General features: G+C 35.4%; 2 protein-coding genes and 1 pseudogene across 3 annotated transcripts; all 3 read right to left on the bottom strand.

Moving 5' to 3' along the window:
• Nucleotides 1-706: 706 nt before the first annotated feature.
• Nucleotides 707-2,218, bottom strand: LOC149394063 (uncharacterized). Of its 2 annotated transcripts, none has more exons than XM_089616675.1 (2): nucleotides 2,071-2,218; nucleotides 707-1,902 (listed from the first exon to the last, which is right to left on the bottom strand). In XM_089616675.1, exon 2 carries the CDS (start codon nucleotides 1,877-1,879, stop codon nucleotides 842-844), a length of 1,038 nt encoding a protein of 345 aa, XP_089472801.1. In that variant the 5' UTR covers nucleotides 1,880-1,902; nucleotides 2,071-2,218; the 3' UTR covers nucleotides 707-841. The 2 variants fall into 2 exon arrangements, with proteins under 2 accessions (XP_089472801.1, XP_089472802.1); XM_089616676.1 differs by having other exon boundaries at nucleotides 707-1,936; nucleotides 2,071-2,207.
• A 4,359-nt stretch (nucleotides 2,219-6,577) lies between these two features.
• LOC149394062 (deSI-like protein At4g17486) lies at nucleotides 6,578-9,490 on the bottom strand (annotated as a pseudogene).
• Nucleotides 9,491-9,845: 355 nt separating this feature from the next.
• LOC149394061 (protein LATERAL BRANCHING OXIDOREDUCTASE 1-like) lies at nucleotides 9,846-13,323 on the bottom strand. Its single transcript, XM_089616674.1, has 4 exons — nucleotides 12,998-13,323; nucleotides 12,340-12,587; nucleotides 11,347-11,674; nucleotides 9,846-10,281 (listed from the first exon to the last, which is right to left on the bottom strand). The coding sequence occupies exons 1-4, from the start codon at nucleotides 13,250-13,252 to the stop codon at nucleotides 10,006-10,008; spliced, it is 1,107 nt and encodes a 368-aa protein (XP_089472800.1). The 5' UTR covers nucleotides 13,253-13,323; the 3' UTR covers nucleotides 9,846-10,005.
• Nucleotides 13,324-24,869: the final 11,546 nt, after the last annotated feature.

The raw sequence follows: 24,869 nt of genomic DNA, 5'->3' as shown, positions 1-24,869 counted from the left end.
GTAATCCGAAGAAAAAAAAAACTAATACTCTTTATCCTTCTCTCTTATGTTCAATGTCTCTTAAAAGCCAAAATAAATCACTTTATTGACATACAAGACAACAACAACAACATAACTTACACCAAAAGAAGAAGAGAAAAATAATACCTCCAACCCCGATCATGACGCATCAACGAGATCGTCCTGATTGTCCCCGTCAACGCACATCGTCTTGAACTAGTCCGATTAGTATTTTTGGATGTATCGAAAGACTAATCAAATAGGTTTACTAATCACTTCAAAGAAGTACTTTTCCCCCCATAAGTTCCTTTATATATATTCAATTAGCAACCCATCATTATTGCCACATACATCAGTAATCCAAAAAAAGAAAAAGAAAAAAAAACTAACAATACTCTTTATTCTTCTCTCTTATGTTCAATGTCTCTCAAAAGCCAAAATAAATAAATCACTTTTATTGACATACTAGACAGCAACGACAACTTAGTTTCTCCGACCCCGATCTCACGATGATGAAGTGGTCCTCCTGATTGTCCCCGTCGACGCGTGCATCGTCTTGAACGAGTCCGATTAGTATTTTTGAATGCATCGAAAGGCTAATCAAATAGCTTTACTAATCACTTCAAAGAAGTACTTCCCCCCTATAAGTTCCTTTATATATTCACTTAGCAACTCATTGATCAGTAATCCGAAAAAAAAAAAAAAAAAAACTAACAATACTCTTTTATTCTTCTCTCTTATGTTCAATGTCTCTTAAAAAGCCAAAATAAATAAATCAACTTTTATTGACATACTAGACAACAACAACAAGAAGAAGGTAATTTCTACGCGAAGCCCAATCTCACGACGCGTCGACGATGAAGTGGTCGTCCTGATTGTCCCCGTGGACCCCGCCGCGCGCGTCGAGGCCGCTGACGTGGTGCATCATCTGCGAGAAGTAGTGGCTGTTCGTGTCGACGGGCGGCTGGACGTGGGCCCACTGCGCCACGACCCCGAGAAGCTGGTTCGTCAGGCCCTGCTGCTCGTGCAAGATCCTCGTCTGCATCTGCGCCATCTCCGCCCTATGCCGCCCCATCATCTCCTCCATCCTCTCCTTCCACTCTCTCCTCCGACGGCCCATCCTCTCCTCCCACTCCCTCTCTCTCTCCTCCTCCTCCTCTCTCTCTCTCCTCCCCAGAATACCCCACCTCTTCTTCCTCCTCTTCGCCTTACTATTATTACCATTCCCCAACAAAAACAACCCGACCCTCGACCCGTTTTTCCCCTTCTTCTTCTTTTTCTTTCCGTCCTTCTCGTTCGCGCTCTTCTTCTTCTTCTTGCCTCTCTTGCTCGGGTCCGAAGCCCCGACCTCCTCGTACACGAACCCTTCCTCGTCCTCTTCTTCCCCGAACCCCAAGCCCATGACCCCGTTCCCGAACCCGCCGTTTTCCTCGAACTCCGCTATGTCCAGACCCAGCTCGGCGCTGATGAGATCTCCGTTCCCCCCGCCGCCGGAGACGGGGCCTCCGCTGGAGAGGTCGCCGAAGACTTCCTTGTACCGCAAGAAATTGGACCAGTGCGAGAGGCCCTCAACCCAGTCGAAGTCTTCTTCCTCTTCCGATCCGGGCTCCTGAGGCTTCTTGACTTTTTGTTTGACCAGCAAGTACTGGTGCCTCATGTTCTGGACCTTGGTGGACACGTCCTTCCAACACCACTGCCACGGGAACGCGATCGGGTCCCGGGCGTGGTGGACCGAGTTCACGTACAGGGCGATCGGCTTGAACTTCTTCTCTCGAGTCTTCATTTTCCCTAGCGTCCCGTCTGAGACCATCTCTCCGTATTTGTCGATCAAGCTTCTCTCCTCTGCCTCACTCCATTTCTTTCTCCTTCCCGGCATCATTTTTTTTCCCTTATCTTAAGAACCTAGAACAGAATCCAAGTTTGTCACGGACCGATTCTGTGTTGCGTTGAACATAGCCAAAAAAAAAAAAAAAAAAAAAAATCCTTGAAGCCTAGAATTGATTCCTCAAATCCGACACACACCCAGATCGGCAAAGCATCAGACTTGACCACAAAAAGGAGGGGATTTACCTTGACCCGGCGAATTCTCGAGCTAGGGACGAGAAAAAAGGTGAAACTTTTAAGCTCACATACTGGTCGGAAGAACTAGAACTTTGTTTTTGTTTGTCTTTTTTTTTTCTTTTTTTTTTTTAAGGGGTGAGTAGTCGAGTATGAGAGAAAATATAGAGCAGGGCATAGACGACAATAGAACTGGAGTTGTCCAGCTTGTCCGAAGTCGTTTTTATCTAAGCCAATTAAATACTAGTAAAATAAATAAGAGATAATTGGTGGTCCTCATTTTTCCCCCTAATTTAATATGAACTTTTTATTATTATTTTGGGTGGCAAAAATACCTAATGTTTATCCAAAATGATACTTGTATACTCATTTTGTTTTACGCCGGTAATAATATATAATGTTATATTTTAGTTGAGTCGTAGGTACTTCCTCTGTTAACATGGATGAAAAAACACGTGCCAGTCTCAAATTTAATGAAAATTAAATTTTTTTTTTCTTAAATTGGTTCAACATCAGTTATATCATTTTATAATACAAAAATATTAAAAAAAATTGAATAATATTTTATACCTAACGTTTATCCAAAATATATTCTATTTTTCTTGAAATTAATTAGATTGGTTTATAATACAAAACATTGAAAAGTTATTTTTCTTAAAACTAATAGTAATTATATTATTCTATAATATAAAAACAGTTAGAAATAATTTTTTTTACAATAATAAAACATTAAATATTATAATTTTTTTCGGACCATTCCTATAAAAAGATGGCCTTCACTCGCTCTGCTTTGTTTCAAAATGGCCATAATTTTATTAAAATTAAGAGAAATTTTTTCTTTTAATTTTTTTTCATCATAAAATAATGTAATAAATATTTATTTAAATTAATAAATTTGTATCTTAATGAGGAGAATGCTTTTTTTCTTCTTATTTTTAATATTTTGTATTATAAAATGATGTTTAATTAATTTAAAAAAAAATATTAAGTTTTCATTGAATCTAAGACTGCCATGCGTTTTTTCATCCAAATAAACAGAGAAAATACCTACAGTGCAGCTAAAACATTACATTATGTATTATTGCCGGCGAAAAAAAAATAATGAGTATATAAATATCATTATGAGTAAACATTAAGTATTTTTGCTGCTATTAATCCTATTATTTTAAATATAAAAAGGGTAGGCTTATAGCTATAAGTAGCAAAAGGAATTTATACATTTGTAAAATAACCAAGGTTTAGTTAGTTTTGCTTAATTAGCTACTGGTTCCCAGCCGAATCTCGCCAATTCATGACTCTATTGCTCTTGTATATTCCCGCTCATTTAACACGATCTTTTTCATTTAATCAATATATAATAGGGGAAATGGTGGCAAAAATACTCAATGTTTAGATAAAACACTACTTATATACTCATTCTTTTTTTTTCTTGAGCAAAGATACTCAAAGTTTCAAATTTAGTTACACGTAAATACTTTGTCGTTAAAATTTTTGTTAGGACTTAACGGTCCGAGTACTAACAGACGCACTATAACGTAACATATGGTATTTTTACCAAAGAAAAAAAAACTTTGAGCATATAAGTAGTATTGTGATCAAACATTATGTATTATTGCCAACATTTCCCCTATATAATAACAGTTATTAGTTGAGAGCTACGCAAATCGTAGAAGTAAAATACACTAAACACGCAACATGCAAGTTTCCCTCTCATTAATTTCATTAAAAAAAAATAGTCCAGAGAGCAAAAAACGAAGCGCTCCAAGTCACGAAGAAAAAAAATCCAAGGTTTGAATCAAGATTAGCCTGTCGACTTCTACCGCGTCAACCGTTTTACCACCGGTTTTTGTCACCGAGACCACGCCGTCCTCGTTTTTCTTATTCTAATTTGGCTGGATCGGCCATCTTTTTATGCATTTCCTCCAACCTTCGCCTCCGTGAACACTGTCTCCGTATCCGAGACCACACCGCTGCCACCACTTGGATCTAATCCGGCTAGATCGACCAACTTTTTCGCTTTTTCACTGAGAATATACCATCATCCCCTCTAAAACCATAACATCACTGCCGCATGTTTAGGCTTGGAATTGGGTGAAAATCAAACTCAATATTTTTTTGTTGTTTGTGTTATTTACAGAAGAAGAAAAATGGCTGATAATCATCTACTCTTTCGAAACATTTGAATATGTTTGTATATTTGTTCATAAGTATTGTTCAAAAATTGGGTTTGATTGTGTTTGCATGTTCATTAGTTATTTATGATGTTATTAACGTTTATTAATTAATAAAACCTATTAATAATTTTTTATTTTGAAGGCACCTATTAATAAAAGTTAAATCCCTTAAATATAGCGGGTTGTTGATAATATGAGGAATGATTATTGATATATGTTATTAAAAGACCTTTTCAGGATCTTGATTATCAGACAAAATAACATGATAAACAAATTAATAATAATAAATAGCACTTCATACATTGATATTTGAATAACACAAGTGCATAGTTATACATGATAAACAAGTTAATAGTCGTTAATACGAATATATTTGTTAGGATTTGATCCTCGAATCCAACCTAAAATAGAATATAAAAAAAAAATCATACAAAAAATGTGAAGATCAATAGCGCACACATAGTATTTATAAGGGATCACCGAGGCTAAAAGACATGTCTGTAATTCCCAAAATACCCTCGACTAATAACCTTTAGAATAGGCTTCGCGAATCATCGTCGTAAGGTGTTCAGTCGTCAAGCTGATCGATTAGGCTGCACACCTCAATAATCTCCCACTTGGAGACTAATCTCATTACATGTCTCCATTTGCAGCGGCGATTCCGATCCTCAAGCAAGGAGTCCAACTAAAGTCGAGCAAAACTTCAGTTTATTATATGACACTCAACATGTCAACGGGATTCTGATTTCCTGCGATCTTCTCAAGCACTAGCATTCCATCTTCCAATGTCGATCTAATGAAGTGGCATCAAAACTGTATGTGATTTTTCCGAGCATGATACACCGGATTCTTTTCCAATTCAATGGCACTTTGGCTATCACTGTATAGCGCACTCTCGTTGGGGTATTGATCCAGCTCGCATAGAAACGTCTGCGACCATATCATCTCCACCATGGCCTCGATGATGGCCACGTACTCCGCTTCGCTGCTCGACAAGGCAACAATCTTTTGCAAACTCGACACCCAGCAGATACCGGTCTCTCCGAACGTGTAACTGTATCCGGATGTGCTCTTCTTGCTGTTGACATCGCCCCCATTGTCAGCATCGACATAGCCTTGAAGTCCCAACTCAAACTTCCTGAATATCAACGCCGAGCTCGAGCTGCCTTTCTGATATCGGAGGATGCATGCACTTCATAGCCTTCCAATGCTCCCTCCCTTGGTTACTCATAAACCTGTTCACATCCACTGGATGAGCAATGTCTGGCTTCGTATATATAATTGCGTACATCAAGCTTCCGATGGCCGAATCATAAAGGATCTTGTCCATGTACGCCATCTCATCATCCATCACATATGATTGCTGGAGGAGGCAATATTTTTTTTGAGAGACGGAGGAGGCCAACGGCACGAGGACGATGGTTAGTGGGGATGGTGGCACAGTCGCGGTATGTGGCTGTAGAGGGAATTGGCCGGACTTGAGAGCCTCATTTCCGTGGAGGTTATAGATAGACGCTTGGCGGGGTCAGAGAGAACATCGTAGGCTTTGGAGATCAGCTTGAACTTGGACTTCGCTTCAAGATGCTAAGTCGTGGGGTTCTTGTCGAGGTCCCATATCATGGCGAGATACTTGTACAATTTTCGGAGATCATCTTCGCTCGCCATGGATTGTACTTTGGATTCCTATCCAACTAATTGTATTATACATTAAAAAAAAAAAATCCGTGTGTTTGATCTAATTTGAATAATAAGATCAATGGTCAAATTCTTGATTTTTCAAATATTGACATTTTTTTGTAACCTGTTTTTTCACGTCATTTTTTATTTTTATTTTGGTTAATTTTGAGACATAATATTTGTTATGTACTAGAATTAATCATTATTTACAAAAATTTACAGATATTAACGGTATTACCAAATTTTATTCCGTCTTGTCAATGGTGCTCTTCGTGTCGAGGATCTGCGTGGTTACGTCAATGTGGTCTTATGTGAGAGAGAGAGAGAGAGAGAGAGAGAGAGAGAGAGAGAAGAAGAAGAAGAAGAAGAAGAAGAAGACGAAGAAGAAGCATTAAATGTGGTTATGGTCAACTCATTTAATGTCTTATTTTTTAGGGTTAATGGTGGCATAAATACCTAATGTTTGAGCGAAACTATACTTATGTACCTAATCTTTTTTTTCGACGGCAATAATACCAAACATTACGTTTTTGTGTTTCTGTTACTACCTCCACCGTTAACTTATAACAGATGTACACGTGGCATCATCATATTTAATCTGCATATTTTGCATTAAAAAAAAGAGTAAAATGTATATAAGTTTTGAATTGAGCACCCATGGCTGAGTTTCACTTGTGACTCTCTTTGAGAAAAGCAAAGTCACCACTTCCAGCGAGCGGTGAGAGAATGCGCTTTTCTTGATCATCGTCGATCTCTGTCGAGTCGTGAGGCGAGCCGCTTGATAAAGAATCACTCACATCTTCTTCTGTAAAGATCCAAAACACAATTAGTGAAAAAAAAGGTTGATCAGATCAGCGAAAGAGATTATTTTTGGGAAAGGCTCACGAGAACCGTCGTGGTATCCCGGCGACTATTTAACGGTGGTTGCTTGGAGGCTTTCGGGCAGCAAACAACTGCATAAAACACCTGCAAAATGAATAGTTATACTTAATCATGTGGAGAAGTGAGTAGCAATTGAGGGCTTCACCGAGGCGAGCAAGACGATTGACCCAAGCGGGGATGCCTTTTCCGGTGAGCCTGGTGGAGAGGTCATGGGTGAAGTGGTTGCAGTTCTTGGAGATTGAGATTGTAAGTGTCTCCGTGATACTCCGACGCAACGCCCTCGATGAATGCTCGCAGATCGTGGCACGGCAATTGTACCCCGGGCAAGTCTTGGGTTCCACTTCAAACACACGGCTCACCGCATAATCGTGCGCTCCGAATCCGTATTCCTTCCCCTCCACTGCCACAATCACTCAATACATCACTCTAACTAGCTGAAGAGAAAGGGAATTCAGATCCTAGGTCGCTTCATTTATGTAAAAAATAAGATAAAGCATTGGAACCTTCAATGCCGGAGTGAAATATTCCGAGGACGGACCAGTAACTGTAATTGTTGATAGGCGTTAGATCGTAGACATTCAACCGAACCTCCGTCGTGGTCTCTCCTCCGTCCCCCGAAGTGCTCTCAGCCCCTATTTCTTCTCCGTTGAGAATTGAGATCGACGCTTGGAATTTCTGATCAAATCCAGAACGGTTTCGATTCTTCTCCGTGTTTCTTTGATCTTCTCACTCCGCCGGAGAGCCTGAAGAATATGGGCTTTGCAGATCCATCTCCGGCTAGAGAGAGAGAGAGAGAGAGAGTGTGGAAAAAGAATAGGAATAAAAGCTTTCAAGCTTTGGGGGCTAAAAAAGAGAAATAATCTTTTTTGCGTGATAAAGGAAGAAATAAGCTTTGGCAAGAGACAATCTTTAATGCAAAAATATGCAGATTAAATATGATGATGCCACGTGGACATCCGTTATAAGTTAACGGTAGAGGTAGTGATGGAAACACAAAAACGTAACGTTCGGTATTATTGCCGTCGAAAAAAAAGAATAGGTACATAAGTATGGTTATGCTCAAACTGTAAGTATTTATGCCACCATTAACCCTATTTTTTATTATGAAATGTTTATAATGAAAGGTATTTTAGATATTTATATTAGGGCTGTACAAAACCGAACCGAAAATCGGATAAAACCGATATCCAAACCGAACCGAAACTGAAATTTGGAGCCACGTCAGCTAACCGAAATTTGGATTCGGATAACCGATCCGGTTTACAAAACTGGACCGGATATCGGATTTGATTTTGAGAAAATCTGGATATCGGTTATTTAACCGATTTTTTTTAATTAAAAATAAATATATATTAAAAAAAAGACTTCACCTAATTTTGAGAGAGACCTAGCGTTTTTATTTTTGAGAATACATGGATGAAGTGGAAGCACTAAATGATTCTAAGCAAGTTGTTTCGGGTTAGATAATTAATATTTTGATATTTTATTTGACATATTCATTTGTTGTTTGTTTATTAAAACAAATTTATTTTAAATTTATGTCATTATTATTAATAGATGATGGTCAAGCTGTCATAGAAGAACAAACTTCTCATATATCAACTCCTACTGCTACTACAACTTGATTATGTGATCTATAAAGGTAACGTACAAATTCAATTGTTGTATGGTTTATTTTTTATTTTTTTTAGAGAAAGATTGCTTTTATTGGCTTCTACTGAGCATCGGCACAATCGGCCATTAAGGAAGATCGAATACAATCAGGGGGATCACCAAACCAGGTGTTAGTAAAAGAAGAATCAAAACCCACAGAGGCAAGATTATGAGCTACAGAATTCCCGTTTCTCTTAATAAAACTGAATGAAAAATTACAAAGAGAATTCAGTCTTCTAATATCATCCACAATGAAGCCCTCCTCTAGATTAAAAGCACGACCATTGTTAAGAAGTGATACCGCCATCTTCGAATCCGATTCCACTTCACACGGCACATAGCCAAAACGCTGTGCAAATCTAATTCCTTCTCGAATCGCCATCAACTCCGCACCTAGGACCGAATTAGTCTGTGACGAGACCTTGGCGAAGCACGCTGTGAAAGCACCATGAAAGCACCATTGTTGTATGATTTATTATGATCATTAGGTTTGTAATTATAATTTTATATTATGATATTTACATGTGCATGTAGTTGGAGACGAGTGTCCTTTTGAATTTTATTTTTTTTACTCAGTTTTATATTATGTATTGTCATTTTGGAGCTTTATAAGAGTCGTTTGTACTCGTTTTTTGAATTTTTACAAACCGGATTTGGATTTTAGAAACTGGATATCCATTTTATAAAACTGGATATTAAACTGGATCTGAAATTTTATAAATTGGATAACCGAATTTTAAAAATTGGATACTGGACTGGATACTGGATTTAAGAAACCAGATAACCGAATTTCGGTTTTACACTAAATTGGACCGGATACTAGACCGAATTTTTAAAAACCGAAAATTCGGATTCGGATACTAAAAATGTCAAAAACCGAACCGAACCGATCCAGTTTCACCCCTAATTTATATCCGTTTATTTCAGTAAATTGCTATATTTCTAAAGTTAAAACGTTTATTTAGATTTTTAAAATCATGTTTGAAATTGACTACGTTGCTACATTGTCCATATAACAAAGATATTGGATAATTTTTCTTACCCATGTCTTTTTTAACACCACCAACAAACCAATTGTGGAATAAGTGTGGAATAATCAGCTCCTCGTAAAGGTGGTTAAGAATGCCACGAAAAACACACAAGTTTCTTGAGAATGTCTCCAAAGAAGTACACACGAGAGAAAGTCTCTATCACATTACCAGCACAATTAAAGAGAACCAATAAATTGTTGTGAAAATCTTCATGAGTTAAATTAAAAGCAATTGAAAAAAATAATATAATTTAGACAAGAATTTGAATAAAATAAAAAGTTCATATCATACTAAGCACAAAGACTCCACAAATTTGGTAGGACTTTCACAAAATGGCTGAACTAAACACAACAGTCCAATACCCTTTTAGTTCAAGAGCTCTCACTTTGGCTTACACTATTATTACATGCTGTAGAAAACGAAAACGCTAAAAACGACGACAATGTAACAGTCCAATAATACTTAACCATAAGTATATGTTTATTCCACGATAATTATTATGGGATAAATATATATGATGATGGGAAGGTCTAGTTTGCTGAGTCGTCCTTGGTGTTGGTGGGCTCGATCTTGGTGTAGTCAAGAGTCTTCTTGCCTTGAAGCCTGCTTGTGACATAGTGCTTGCTATAGTCTCCATGGTTGTACCGCTTGTACTTGCTCGGGTTCTTCTCGTCCACAAACTCGTCCATCGGTCCGAGCTCTACGCTGTAGGAGGGCGCGAAGAACATAGCGATGCTGAGACGGTCTCTCTCGTTGTGAGCCACGGCTCTGTGTTCCACGCTCTTGTACTTCCCGTTCGTAAGAACCTTGTAAATTAATAAAATCATTTAGCTGTTACTGTTAAATTTTGATGCTTCCTAGAAGTCAGAGATGTAAATAAAGGGGACTAATGTGCAGAAAAAAAAAGAAAAAAATCCAGAAGGCTAATTTATAAATTTTTATGGTAAAATGAAAAGAAATAAAGAACTAAAAAAAAAATAGAAAAATTGAGCCTGTCTCAGTCTTCATTGTCACAAAGATAAAGATATTACTGTTATATGAGTAGCTTTATTATAGTTTCAGGGGCGTAGTAAATTCAGGCATAGGGAGGGCTTAAACCCCCCCTCAATTTTTTTAATTATTTTTTATACTATTATAATTTTTTTTACATTAAAAAATGTAAATTATAGCCCCTCTGAATAAAAAATAAAAATAAAAAAACCTTCCCATTAGTTTAAATTTTTAAATTAATATTGCGGTTTTTGTGCAGCGATTGAGGTTTTTGGTAAGGGTAGTGTTTTTCATGAACCAGCATGTGTTTTGCTTAGAATCCGCACGGTAACTCAAACCTTGCGATTAGCACTATTTTTACCACTTTATATTAGTTTACTAATTTTTCTTCTTCTTATTTATGGGGGTTAATATGCAACAATAAATAAATAAGAGGGGACTAATTAATAAAGTTTTAAGATAAAATAAGTTATTAAAAAACCTAATAAATAAAATAATATATAAGTTATTAAAAAACCTAATAAATAAAATAATTTAATTGTAAATTTTGATGCCTTGCTTTTCATAACTCGCGTTATAAATTTACTCAATTTCGACCCTCGAAAATCAATTTATATTACGGTTTTTTGTGCGGAAATTACGCGTCGTTTGCGTAGAACCAAACCTTGCGATAAAATACTATTTTTTTTTTTTTTTTATGAATAATTTACTCGATTTCGACCCTCGAAAATCAATACCTATTACGTTTTTTTGTGCGGAAATATCGCGGTTTTTGCTAAGGGTAGCGGCTTTTCGTAAACCGGCCAGCGCATGGTTTTCGTAGAACCAAACCTTGCGATAAAATACTATGCTGTATTTTTTTTTTGTATGTATGTTCTCACCTCGATGGTGTCACCGACATTGATGATGAGAGAACCGGGGACGGACTGAACGGAGACCCAGTTGTTGTCCTTGCGGATCTGGAGGCCGGCGGGGCTGTTCTTCCTCTCCTGAAGGACGGTGATAGCGCTTCCGTCGGAGTGAGGACTGAGTCCGAGCACCAAGTCGGGCCTCGAGCAAGGCGGGTAATAGTTCATCCTCACGGCTTGGACAGGAATGCCAAACAACTCAGTGAAAGCATTCTCTTCCAGCCCGAGAGTCACCGCTATGTGCTTTATCAGACTCCGACACAGCTTCCTTATTTCCATAGCATACTCCTCCAAACTCTCACTGCGCGCACACACACACACACACAAAATTTCTTATGTTTTGTTTTGCACTTAATTTGAATATCTTAGGTTATATTGCACTTTTTATCTTTGAACTATTTGTAATTTATATTTTGAATTTTTTTTTTTTGGTATTTTTATTCCTTATAGAAAAAATTGATATTTTGAAATCTGAAAGAATAATTGCACCTTTCAAGTTTATAATTTTTCTTTACATTATCACTAGTTATTTAATAAATATGCTACTGAAAATATAAATAATGCCTTTTACATGGAATTTTTTTATGTTAAATATTTAATAAATAATATATAGTGATATTACCATTGAAAAATATATTCATGTTCAGAATGATGTGGCCCCTGAAGATCTAGGTTATTATGGCGTTCGCCTCTCAGAACTTTTGAGTTTATGTTTTTATCCCCTTATTATTAAAAAAAAAATAAAAGAAAAATTGCACCTTTCAACCATATAATTAATCTTCACATAATCATGACTAGTTATTTCATAATTATACTACTGAAAGTACAAAAATATTTAATCACTTGTAATTTTTATTATTATTTATTAAATATTTAATAAATAATAGTGATATGACCAAAATAAGCATACAAAAATCAAATATAATTTTATCTTAAAAAAAAAAACTAAATTTATTAATGTATTACCATAGAGTTAGAGGCTTTGTTGGCCATAGATTGGCCCTCCTTGTGTAATGTGGGTAAAGGCCAAGAGCGAGCATGTTGTTCCAATCAAGCTTTTGGTCCTCTGAGAACACAAAAGCCTGTCCGTACCCTTGAATCCCTCCCATCTCCATTGGATACTTGTTCTTCTCCTCCAAAGGCATCATAAAAAACTCCTCCGCATCGTTCATCATCTTCTCCAACACACTCGAATCAATCCCATGATTTATCACCTGAAACCAAATAAATACATAAAAAATAATATATTGGTCTCGATCACATGCATATTGGCGTGGCCAAGAACGTTATTTTTATGAGAACGTACGTTTTTTTTTTTTTTTTTTTTTTTAATTTATCGGTTGATCACATGCATGCATGGTCAAATTCACAGTTATATTATACATATTATTATATATATAAATTTACAAATAATAGGGATCAAAATTAATATAAATATAGAGTAAAATTCATTATTTACAATTTGTTTTGAATGAGTGTTGTTAGAAGTTAAGGTCTAGCTTGCACCAAAAAATTATCTCTAACTCAAAAGTGGAGGATTGTCAAATACTTATAACGCGAGACTTTTAAGATATTTGTTTAATGAAATAAATAATAATGTTTTGGGTGTGTGTATATAATCTACCTGGAAAAAACCCCATTCCTGGCAGGCAACGGTGAGGGCGCGAAGCTCATCACGAAATTCATCGGAGTTTTGAGCCGAAGCGAGTTTGGAGAAATCTATGATTGGAATCTCAGTGAGTGGTGAAGAAGAAATGGGCTCAGTTGGGTCAGCAATGTCTCTCACAAATCTCTCAGGCAGTTTGGCCTCAGCTTTTTTCAGCTCTTGGACATCATCAATGTGACCAACCTTTGGCTCAGAACTTGGAGTTGGTGCCATTGGAATACTAGTTTTTTGGAGAGGAAAGATATGAAATGATAGTGTTTTTTTTTTTTTTTTTTTTTTTTTTGTTTATTGCTAATTGCTTTGCTTGTGCTTTCATTTGGCTTGTGAAAGGCATGTATTTATAGGGCATAGTCAATGGTGTAATTATGGTCCACCTATATCTTGGAAATAGTTTTTTGCGTTTTGGAAAGCATGGATTCTGGTCAAGAAGATTTTCGACACATTACGAACATGCATGCTTTGACACACATCACATTAATCGTGTTTCATTTTTTTGACATTATACCATCGACGTGGACTGATAATGATGTGGAGAAGTAGGATAACGGTTTCCATATTTATTTATTTTTATTTTTTAAAATTCCGAATCTACTAAATAAAAGGTTCGTGGTACATATAATAGCATACCTTTTTTAGCAGATTTATTTAGGTGGATACTGCTATATAGGATATAGGAGATAAATTTCCATTGAATAGACTCAGACCCTTTCTAGAAGTGTTTGTTTGTCATTGTCATGATTATATTTGTTATGCCGTTACTTTCAAAAGGCATAAATAACACCTTGAAATAAAAAAAATGACACATCAAGCTCATGCACAATGCCTAATCCACAAGCAAACTCATGCGTCAAACTCCGAATCATAATTTATAAGATGTCTCTCAAACAAGCTCTTAAAAAATACTCTCAAAGCATGTTTTCATGCTAGACTCTTTGACAAATCTTCAAGACAAGCCAGAAATATGACCACTCGGTCGGCCAAAGAAAATGACTATCCGGCCGACCAAAATAGAAGATCATCCAAATGATCAAAGAAAATGACCATCCGACCGACCAAAATAGAAGACCACCCGGATGACCTAAGAAAATGACCACCCGACCAGCGAAAAAATGAGACTACCCAGCTGATCAAAGAAAATGACCACCCGGTCGTATTCATTCGGTCAAGACCACTCAGTCATATTTAGTCGGCTAAGACCTCCCAGACGTCTCCACCACCCAACCAAATACTTCATCAATACTATTTGGCTCCTATAAATACTTCATCATCTCACAACATAAAAAGACCTTCTCTCCAACTTAGAGAAACTCTCGCTCTCTCTCTCTCTCTCTATATATATATACATATCTCTCACTTTTCTCTTTTGATTCTACTTTCACACAAACACTTGAGATCAAAACTAAAGAGAATCAATATCATTGCACTCGCACAATAAAATCACAAAACAAGTAAATAATTCACTTCCATTCTATCTTGATTGGAAGAGAAAATATTTACTCTCTTTCAAACATTTTCTCTCACAAACCAAGGCTAACCAAGCCAAAATTATATTCCCTCTCTAAAAGTGTCCAAGAGTTTGAGAAACTAAGCTATGTTTGGTTCTCATCTCAAAAACAGTTTTTGAGTTATAAAAATTGGAAACAAAAAACGAAAATGCGTTTGGTTTCATTTTCCGGAAAATTTTTTTAAAAAATTTTGCAGTTGTTTTGTAAAAGAGTAAAGAAAACTGAAAATAAATAGAAGGTGTTTTTGGAAAAAAAATTCTTCTCTTCTCTCCTCCTTCTCCTCATCTTCTCTTTTCATTTTTTCAAAAACAAAAATGAAAACTGTACCAAACACTTTTTTCAGTTTTTTCAATTTCTCAAAAACAAAAATGAAAACTGTACCAAACAGCTTTTTGAAAACAACTGCAAAATAATTTTTCAGTACAACTATAAAAATTAGAAAATAGAAAATAAAAACTTTTTGAGTTAACTACCAAACAACCCCTCTTCTCTTAATAAGAGAAATATCCCTCCACACACTTCATGAAAACGTGATCCGAGGATCTTCTTGAGATAGTGACTTTCGGGTACGCCTTAAGTCTTCACTACTCTCTCGAGACCGACATAAACATGACCCAAAGAACTAAGATAAATACACGTTACAAGCTCATACATTGCGCGTATTTCGTAAATGTTAATAAAAAAATGCCTTAACAATACTTTCAAATTAAATAAATATCGCCTATTTAATTTAATGAAATTTTTTTCTGTGTTTTTTTTCATTTTGTTTTGTAAATTAGAAGAAAAGAGCTATTATAATTTACCCTTTTTTAAGGAGTCACGTGACAAACACATGCCACACTTATTAACTAACGGTTTGACCATAAAATCAGCGGAAAGACTAAATATAATTAAAAAATAAAGATTAAAAGGTAAACAGAGCGATTACTAAGATCCAGAGAGATGAAATTATATGACTGGCATATTATAGAAGGTAAGTATCACTAGTTCTCAAATAATTGTTTTTTTAAAATCAGTTAAATAATTGTTTAAGAAGGATTTAACTTATAACATATTTTTTTTCGGCAGATTTGTTTAGGTGGATACTGTTATATAAGACTTGGGAGAAAATTTCTATTGAATAGAAATGTTTCTGCAATTATTTGGAACCTTTCTTGAAGTATATATATTGTCATCATCATGATTTTACTTTGAGGTCAAAAAAATCTCGCCCAATTAATTTAATTAACTTTTATGTCTTTTTCTGTTTTGTTTTGTAAATTCGAATAAAAGCTATATGGTTAAATACTTACTAGTCGAAAAGAAAAAAAATGTACAGACAATATGAATTCGAAAAATAAAAAAAACGGGTCCACATGATCCGTCATCCATAATAAATTTTTTTTTTTTTTTTTTTTAAGTAGCAAATGTGAAATTTGAAAGCTTATAAGTGAGAGATTTTTAAAAAATACTTTTCAACTAATGAATACTTTGTAATATTTTTTTTAGAATATAATACGTAATTATTTTTTGTAATGTTTGTTTAAAAGCCGTATTTTAAAGTCCTCAATTGTAAAAGATTAAAGAGGTATTGTAAAAAAATTACGTAATATATGTCTTTTGTTTTCTTCTTCCCTTCTCTACTTTATATCTTTTAATCACGTTACTCCTCCAGCATAAGCAAGAGTTTATTATTAAAAATATGTGGTCCGACACACATTTCTTACAAAATTCAAAAAAGAAGAAAAAGAAAATAATGCCAAATTGTAAAGTAGCGAAATGAATAAAATTAAATTAGAAAATTTAAATATGAATAAAATGTTGGAAAATTGTGTGTTTATTGATATTAAAGAGAATTTGATATCAATTTATTGGTTAATTTTGTGACAAATATTCGAGTGGGGTCCACTCATTGAAACTGAAAAATTTAACTAGATTCTTATTTCTCATTGCGAGAGGTATAAAATCGGTTATTTATTTGCCAAAATCGAAGCTAAAATGAATAATAAATTGTTGTTTAAAGTGTTGAAAAACTTCATAAGTTTTATAAAACGTTTTTTTTTTTTTTAATGTTTTATATGTTATAATTTTGTTGTATTGGGGTGGTTACTCATGTACTAATGGCTGAACGGTTTCATCACCATTAAACACAATTATGTGGTCATCAAGTGCTTTAATATTGCAACAGTTTTGTTTGCAAAACGATTCTGATCGTAGCCTATATCCAAATTCTTATTGTTGAAAGGAATAAAACATGCCATGCTATTCTTTTTTTTTTCTTTTTAGTTTCTTTCTTCTTCTTTTTTTCTTTTGAACTTCAAAGAAAAAATAAATATATATTCTTTCTCTTTCAAGGTTTTTTAATGTCTTCAGAAATGAATCAAAGAGAGCATTAAAGCATAATTCATTGCGGGATTAGAAACAATGGTTGAGAAAGTTCTTGCGTAGTAGTTGAGATGCTTGAAGCAACTTCGTTTGGTATTGCGACTTAATTTTGGTCTTTTTGGCTTCTTCTCATTGAATAGAATAAATAAAAATATATACATTTATTTATTTATAACCCTTAATGCACTGTGGTTTGACCGTGTCTAGAAGTTTGATTGGGAAAATATCTAGAGTATCCCTCGTGTTTAATCGAAATGTGAGATTTATCCCCTCTATTTCTAGAAATATCAGATATATCCCTTCAGTTTAATATAAATGACATATACCTCCCCTAAAAAATGTTATATTACAAATATCACCCTTTTCGTTTATTTTTTTACAAAAAAATAATTTGAACTCCTAAAAATACCCTTAATAGAATAAATATTTATTTACTATTTTATTAAAAAAAATCAAAATCTCTCTTTATAAAAAAAAATCTTAACTTTTTATAAAGAAATTTTTTAATTTAATTTTTTTGTATATAGAATAGAAGATTAAAAATTATTTCATTAAGGGTATTTAGGGGATTTCAAATTATTTTTTTGTAAAAAATAAACGAAAAATTGTGATATTTGTAATATAACATTTTTGTAGGGGATGTATATGTCATTTATATTAAACTGGAGGGATATGTCTGATATTTCTAAAAATGGAGGGAATAAATCTCGCATTTCGATTAAACACAAGGGATACTATTGATATTTTCCCAGTTTGATTATATTAAGAGAAATTGCTTAATTTGCCACCAATTTCATAATATTTTTCCATTTTCCACCAAAACGTTAATTTTTCCCAAAATACCACTATCTATGTCAACATTGTTGACATCTATGTTTGCTCTTCACTATTAGATGTCAACATTGTTGACATAGATGGTGGCATTTTGGGAAAAATTAGCATTTTGGTGGAAAGTGAAAAAATGTTATAAAATTTGTGGCAAATTAGGTAATTTTGGAAAATGTTATTTCCAAGGATAAATAGATTGGAAAATTTTGGAATATAGAGCCCTATATAGTTCGAAAGGGAAAAATTTTCAATTGGTCAAAGCTTTCTCTGCATTTTCCCTCACTCCACGGAAACACATTTTTCTTTCTTTCTTTCTTCAGATTGTGCTTGTTTCCATTTATTTTTGTTATAAGTGTGATGATAATTGAATGAAATTAATATTATCAAATTATTCTACTCGCATTTATGAACTGGGATAGATTTGTTGTTTTCTTGGTAAGACTTTTGACGGACTTGAGTTCAATAGTAAATAATTACGAGTCAAGAATTTGTTGGTGAGAAATCTGAAAAATAAAGCTCATAAATTAACTTTGAATATAAATCTCGGAATGAATCTCGGGGTTCCATCTATATCCCAATGCCAAAGAACCTCGTAACTATATAAGGCACTTTGATTTTCTCATGGAAAAAGAACTTAAGAGAGAGCTCAAGGCTAAAAATAGACACAAATAAATTATTTCATTCTTTTCTCTGAATTCTCTCGATGTAGGTGATAGTATTCTGACATGCGTTCAAGTTCGCCGGAAATGAACAAATTGATGTTTTGTTCTTCTCGTACGTTGTTGTATCCTGCGAGGCGGTTGCTCACGTTATTTCAGCACCCGGTGGGAGAGCAATAACGTTTTAAGAAAATTGTCGGACAACCTCGACGTGTTCTCCATTTTCATTCTTTACCGGTTTCTTGGTGATATCCGGTTTCGTTATTTTAATTTATTTATTTTTGTTCTCTTGTCTACATGTTTATATATTAGTTTCGTTGTATATTTATTTAATTTTCATGATGCGATTGGTCTATTCTTTTCCCGCCTATTATTAGCAATTTGACTAACATAAAATATTAGAAATGAATAAATGGAGAGCTAGACATATAGCCGTTTTAGACCATCTATCTAAACTTTGAGGGCAAGCAAACGTGCCATACATTTTGTGATACGTAGGTATGAGTTTGACTATTTTTTTTAATTTTTGAATAGCTATCTTATCTATAAATTTTAATTGAGGTAGGCATTCGGCTATTTGATATAGTTTCTAATCAATATATGTAATTAGATACTTGGAAATAATATAGAAAAATCTTGGTCGAAACCATGAATTGAAATCGAGAGTCGCCAAAGATAAATAAATTGTATTTAAAATTTTATAAAAATATATAAATGAAATTTGTAAAAAAAAAAATCAAAGGTATCTCAAAATATATCATTTTTTTAAAATCAAAATACATAACGACTTGATTTCATATAAAAAAAAATACTAAGCTATCCCGAAATAAACATATAAATTATCCCTGAATACTAAATTAATTTGTAAGCAAGTTTTTCCACACAAGTAAAAAATATATATATATAATCTTATTTTGTTCCCTATACAATGAATTATATCAATATATAGACCCATATATGGTATAGAATAAACTAAAAAAATGCCATTTAACTGAAGAAAATTAAAATTGAATGACTCGAGAGAATAGGGTAACCATGTAATAAGGGCATCACTAACCAAACATTTTAAAAGATTAGAACGTCAAAAAAAAAATACAAAGATATGTGGAGGTAAAGAATGAACACATATAATTCTAAACTCCACACACACAATTAGAAGAAAAAAAAATTAGGGAAAAACGTAGTCATACGCACAAAATATAGGCAAAATTTACAGTTATGAAACAAATTAGGTAAATATAAAATTTTATAAAAACAATTGATGTAGTTATAGAATTTTTAAAAATTAAAAGCATTTAAGAATTTGCCATATTAAAATAAGGTATTTAGGAATTTTTTCCAAAAGTTGGGCCACCCCTGTGCTCAACGTGGGTCCTAGAAAAATACAAAGCTCAAAATGAACAGTACAAGTTTCAATTCGTTTTCATTGACGTTAACATTTGAAATTCTCTTGACGAGTTTGGGATTCTCAAATACATCTTGTATTCTCATCTCGGGTTGATACCAATATTTGCCAATTGTAAGTGACTCGATTATTTCATGAGATAAGCTTGTGCAAGGTATTCAAGAATTCACCCTAAGCTACTAAAGAAGATGGCTTTAGAATAACTGGTTGTAATGAGGATAGTTAGAATGTCAGGATCAATATTTGCATTCAACACGTCAAGATTATATCATCATCCATTAACTCTAATTTAGTTGAGTTCTAGAGGTTGATCTCAATAAAAAGTGGATGAAGTTCTCGCATTTTGAGATAATTGATATGTAGTTGGCTAATAACATGCTATATCCAATGTGTTGTAATCTTTGTGTCATTTATATTCATGTTTTTCTTCTTGTTTGTCAATGCTTTTTGTGCGATTTAGCCTTCCGAAAGCGTTGTTCAACTTATTGCTCTACATTTTCATTGAGCTCTATCTGCGTGTATTAAATTCATATAAATTGAGAATAAAAAGAATCCTTGAAAATCTTTCGAAAAAAGTAGTAGTCACCGAAAAATATAATATTACACTACACCCGGATCAAACCTTTACTGGAATGAAGTAAGTTTACCCTCTAGCATGATTGCAAACAAGAATGAGATATACTTGTTTGTAAATTCAAGATATTCAAGTTAATAACTCCTAGGTATGCAATAATTCATCTCATATTGATTATTAATTTAAGTATTATAGCGAGAAATGTGTTATAATACGTGTGAAAACACATAAAATAAAAATAAAAACTAAATATGTTGATAATTTGGAATGTACATACGGATGTATGTTTGGACAATAGTTCTCCTCAAGTAGTAATCTCTGATACTTGCTCTCATTTTTTCTAACTTCAAAAAATTTCTCCTTCATTTTCTCCCACTCTCTAGTCTCTCCTTGTAGCGTCTGTCCGGGCAATATCGTCACAAGTCAACCAGAGTCACTAGGGCCGGCCCTGACCTAAGGCGGGCAAGGCTTGTGCCTTGGGCCCCCAATTGAGTTGGGCAAAAAAAATTATTTTACACTTTTTGCCTATTTTTAAGAAAATTTACATTTTTGACCCATTTTATAAAAATTTACATTTTTTACCCTAAAAATTTAAATTTTTATTAGTATTATAGGGCCCCAAAATATTGAATCGCCTAGAGTCCCCGGTGAGTTTGGACCGGCCCTGACACTAGGAGAAAAATGACATTTAGAGGCGGGAATTTCCGCCTCTAAAGATTATATTTCCGCCTCTAATATAACTTTAGAGGCGGATTCTGAAGCGTAATTTGTTGCCCCTAAAAACGCGACTCTAAAGGTGTAGAGGCGTAATTTTCCGCCCCTGGACAATAGAGGCGGAAAAATAGAGGCGAAATTTCACCTCTACGTCTACCTCTAATGCTTGTATTAGGATGAATTTAGAGGCGGAAATCCACCGCTGGTATATTTTCCGCCAAATGGCGGGATGGATTTCAGAGGCGGAGTTACGCTTCTGATGTAATTCCCGCCATTTATGAAATCATTGACGAGAAATCCATTAGAGGCGGATTTTTGCCCCTAAATATTTGTTATATTTTTATTTTATTTTATTTATAATTGCATAAAATTTAATTAAAAAGTCTATGATGTCAACCACATTCAAATTATAAATAAACTTGTTTCTAACTTGATCATAAAATTGTCGTACACAACAACATAAATGCATAACAAAGTGCTTTAGTGATAAAAAAAAAACCATGAACTAAAATGTACACCATCTAAAAATTCACAAGAAATTCGATAATACATAATAAAGTCATTGTCTTGAACGTGGAGGCATGTCATTTGTAATGTGAAGTACCTTAAGGTCTGCCCCTACCGCGACCGCCCCTACAGCCCTTCCCCCTTCCTCGAGCTTGAGACGCAGTCCGCTGCTCCATAGACCCATTTGCAGGTGTTCCTCCTCTTTCAAGGCCGGTCGAACGTGTAGTAGATGTCGGTGGAGTTGATTCGCTAGATGGTTGGATAGGCGCATGCATGGTAGAACGGTGTGAATGTCCCTGAGAGGCACTAGCTTCTCCGGTGAATCGCATCAACTTCTCAGCTATCTCTGAAGGCAATGCCATCGACGTTGTAACAATATCGACGAGACTCCGAACTACTGATTGCAACTCGTTGATCTTGCCTTGTGCCTCATGTGATGTCGAGGATGATGATGAAGCCTCATACTCCCGTCGCCGAGCAGAAAACAAGTCTCTTTTAGGGATCAAGGGGCCTATCCCGGGAGCCCAATCACTTCTCTCCCCAAGAACCTTTCTCATTGCTTCTGCCTCCCACGCGTCTAAGTCCTCCGGAAGACATTTTGCCTCAGCCTGTCGCCGCATCTCAGCAATGAGATCTACCATCTCAACCTGTATATGATTGAAAAAGAATAATAATTAAATCAACATGTTGTACGCAATTTTAACCGAAATTTTGGCCTCACTAGCTTATAATATCACTAAACCAAAACATGAAAAATAAATGTTTAACCACTAAAAAAATCTAAATCATCAACTACTAGAAACCTGTGAGGCTTAGTGGCATTCCCAACCATTTTAAAACAACTCACAAAGGCATGTTGTGAGCCTTAGTGGCATTCCCAATCATTTTAAAACAACTCACAAAGGCATGTTCGGCGGCAGGAGTCGTGAATTTGCCATCCTTACGGTGGAGACTCTCCCAGTTTTGAAGTGCTCCTAGCAAATGGTCATTATCATCTTTATGCAAGAATTAATATAAAAAAAATCAAAACCAATGTTACCCCCACATGAAAAGCATGAGCAACCTACAAATTTGACCCCAAAAAATTTAAAGGCTAAAAATGCATTAACAAAATGAGTGTGGTTTTGTCATGTTTCTGTTGGGCGCTTTTTCTACACAACCCACGCCGCGTCCCCGGTCTTTTTGAGTCCTAGTCAGCAGCGCGCCGAGACTATGAGAAGTCCCGGCTCGTCTACATCGATATCGATAGTAAAAAAAAGACTTTTGGGTGCCAATTTTTTGCATCCAAAAGTCTTTTTTCGCACCAAAAAATACATTTATGTGCGACTTTTACGCACCCGAAAGTCAGCACCTAAAGGTCTTGGGTGCGAAAAGTCGCACCCAAAAGTCATAACTTTCGGGTGCGACTTTTCACATTCATATTCGCACTCAATTATGACGAAAGTATGTTAAAAATAGCGGTTAAGTATTTTTGTAGCGAAAAAGTCGCACCCAAATTTGGCGGATAAGCTTTTGAGTGCGACTTTTCGCACCCAAAAGTCATTTGCATTTACCTTTGGGTGCGAAAACGTCGCACCGAAATTTGGCGGGTAAGCTTTTGGGTGCGACTTTTCGCACCCAAAAGTTATTCCCCTCAACTAATGTCGCGCCCTAATTTGGCGGGTAGGCTTTTGGGTGCGACTTTTCGCACCAAAATACCCTACCCGCCAAATTTGGGTGCGACAATGTCGCACCCAAAGGTAAAAGCAATTTTTTTTAAATCTTTGTGATGCTCATATTCTAAATAGTATCAATTAAAATATTCATTAAATAAAATTGATTAATAACATTAATTTGAAAATTCATTAGATAATTTTAGTTAAAATATTTATTAAATAATATTAATTACATAATTATAATAAAAATTCCTATGTTTAATAAATAATTAAATAAACGTTTAATCCTATTCTTTTTTCTTTCCATTTTCCCCTTCCTGGGGTTCTACGCCACTGCTTAATTGCACTACCTCCTCTTCCGCTACATCTTCCTCGTGCGTTGTTCTCGCTCGTCGTACGCTCTCGGTGGAACTCTGCTGAAGCTAGCGGTGTCGTCTGAGCATCTACCATTGAAACTGATGGCGGCGTCGTTCGAGGATCTGCCTTTGAAACTAATGGCGGCTTCGTCTGAGGCATCGGCATCATCTGAGGCATCGGCGTCATCTTAGGCATCGCTGGGCCGGATGACATATGAGGCAAGGGCATCATCTGAGGCATCGGCGTCATCTCAGGCGTTGTGAAGCTTATACTGCCGAAATCTGAGAGAGAAACAAAGTGAGAGAGTGAGTGAGCTGGAGAGAGAGACAGAGAGAAGGACAAAGAGATTTAGAGAGAAAGATTGAGAGGAGGACATACCGGGGTGGCTGTCGGACCGGGGCGGAGCTCAGGTGACCAGTTGGTGGGCTTTAATTTGAAGCTCCGACCGGTGAGCTCAGCGGCAATGAGGAGCAGAGGATCAGAGAGATATAGTGAGTTGGAGAGAGAGAGAGAGAGAGAGAGAGAGAGAGAAAATGTGTGAGAGAGAGATAGTAGGATAGAGAGAGAGAGAGAGAGAGAATGAGAGAAGACTTACCGGCCAGAGAGGTTGTCGGACCGGGGCGGAACGACCGGTGAGCTCAGGCGGTGAAGAGGAGCAAAGTATTCGAGAGAGTGAGAGAGTCCATGAGATAGAAACGGCTCAGACTGCAAAGTTTTTTTTTATAAACAGGCCTAGAATTTGGGTGCAACTTTGTCGCACCCAATGTTTTGACCGGTCAAAATTTATACAAAAGGGGGGAAAAAGACTGCTTAAAACATTTGGACTTTTTGGTGCGACAAAATCGCACCCAAAAGTTAACCTTGATTTTTAGGTGCGACTTTGTCGCACCCAAAGATTTTAATGAACTTTTGGGTGCGACTTTTTGCACCTAATTTTAAAAAAATCAGCGAAATTTTTTAGTTGCTTCAATGTCTTTTGGGTGCGACTTTTCGCACCCGAAAGTCTTTTTTGGTGCGAATTTTAGGTGCGAAAAGTTGCACCCAAAAGTCATCTGCACCGAAAAACTGTATTTGTAGTAGTGAATTTTAATCATCACTAGCCTTTTTGTTTGGTTCTTTTTCTTTTCTTTTCTTTTACAAGGTTGTAGGGGATTTCTAGTGATGCTGACAAAGGATAGAAACTAAATGGGAACATAAAAAGATCGTATTCTTTAATTCTTACAAAGTGTTGGGGAAAGGGATTGTCTCATCTTTTATTTTCT

Source organism: Urtica dioica, chromosome 6 (assembly GCF_054948205.1).
Source record: "Urtica dioica subsp. dioica isolate 48M chromosome 6, U.dioica_male_clone48M_v1_H2, whole genome shotgun sequence".
Taxonomy (NCBI): Eukaryota; Viridiplantae; Streptophyta; class Magnoliopsida; order Rosales; family Urticaceae; genus Urtica; species Urtica dioica.
This window is presented reverse-complemented; position numbering and strand designations above follow the sequence as displayed.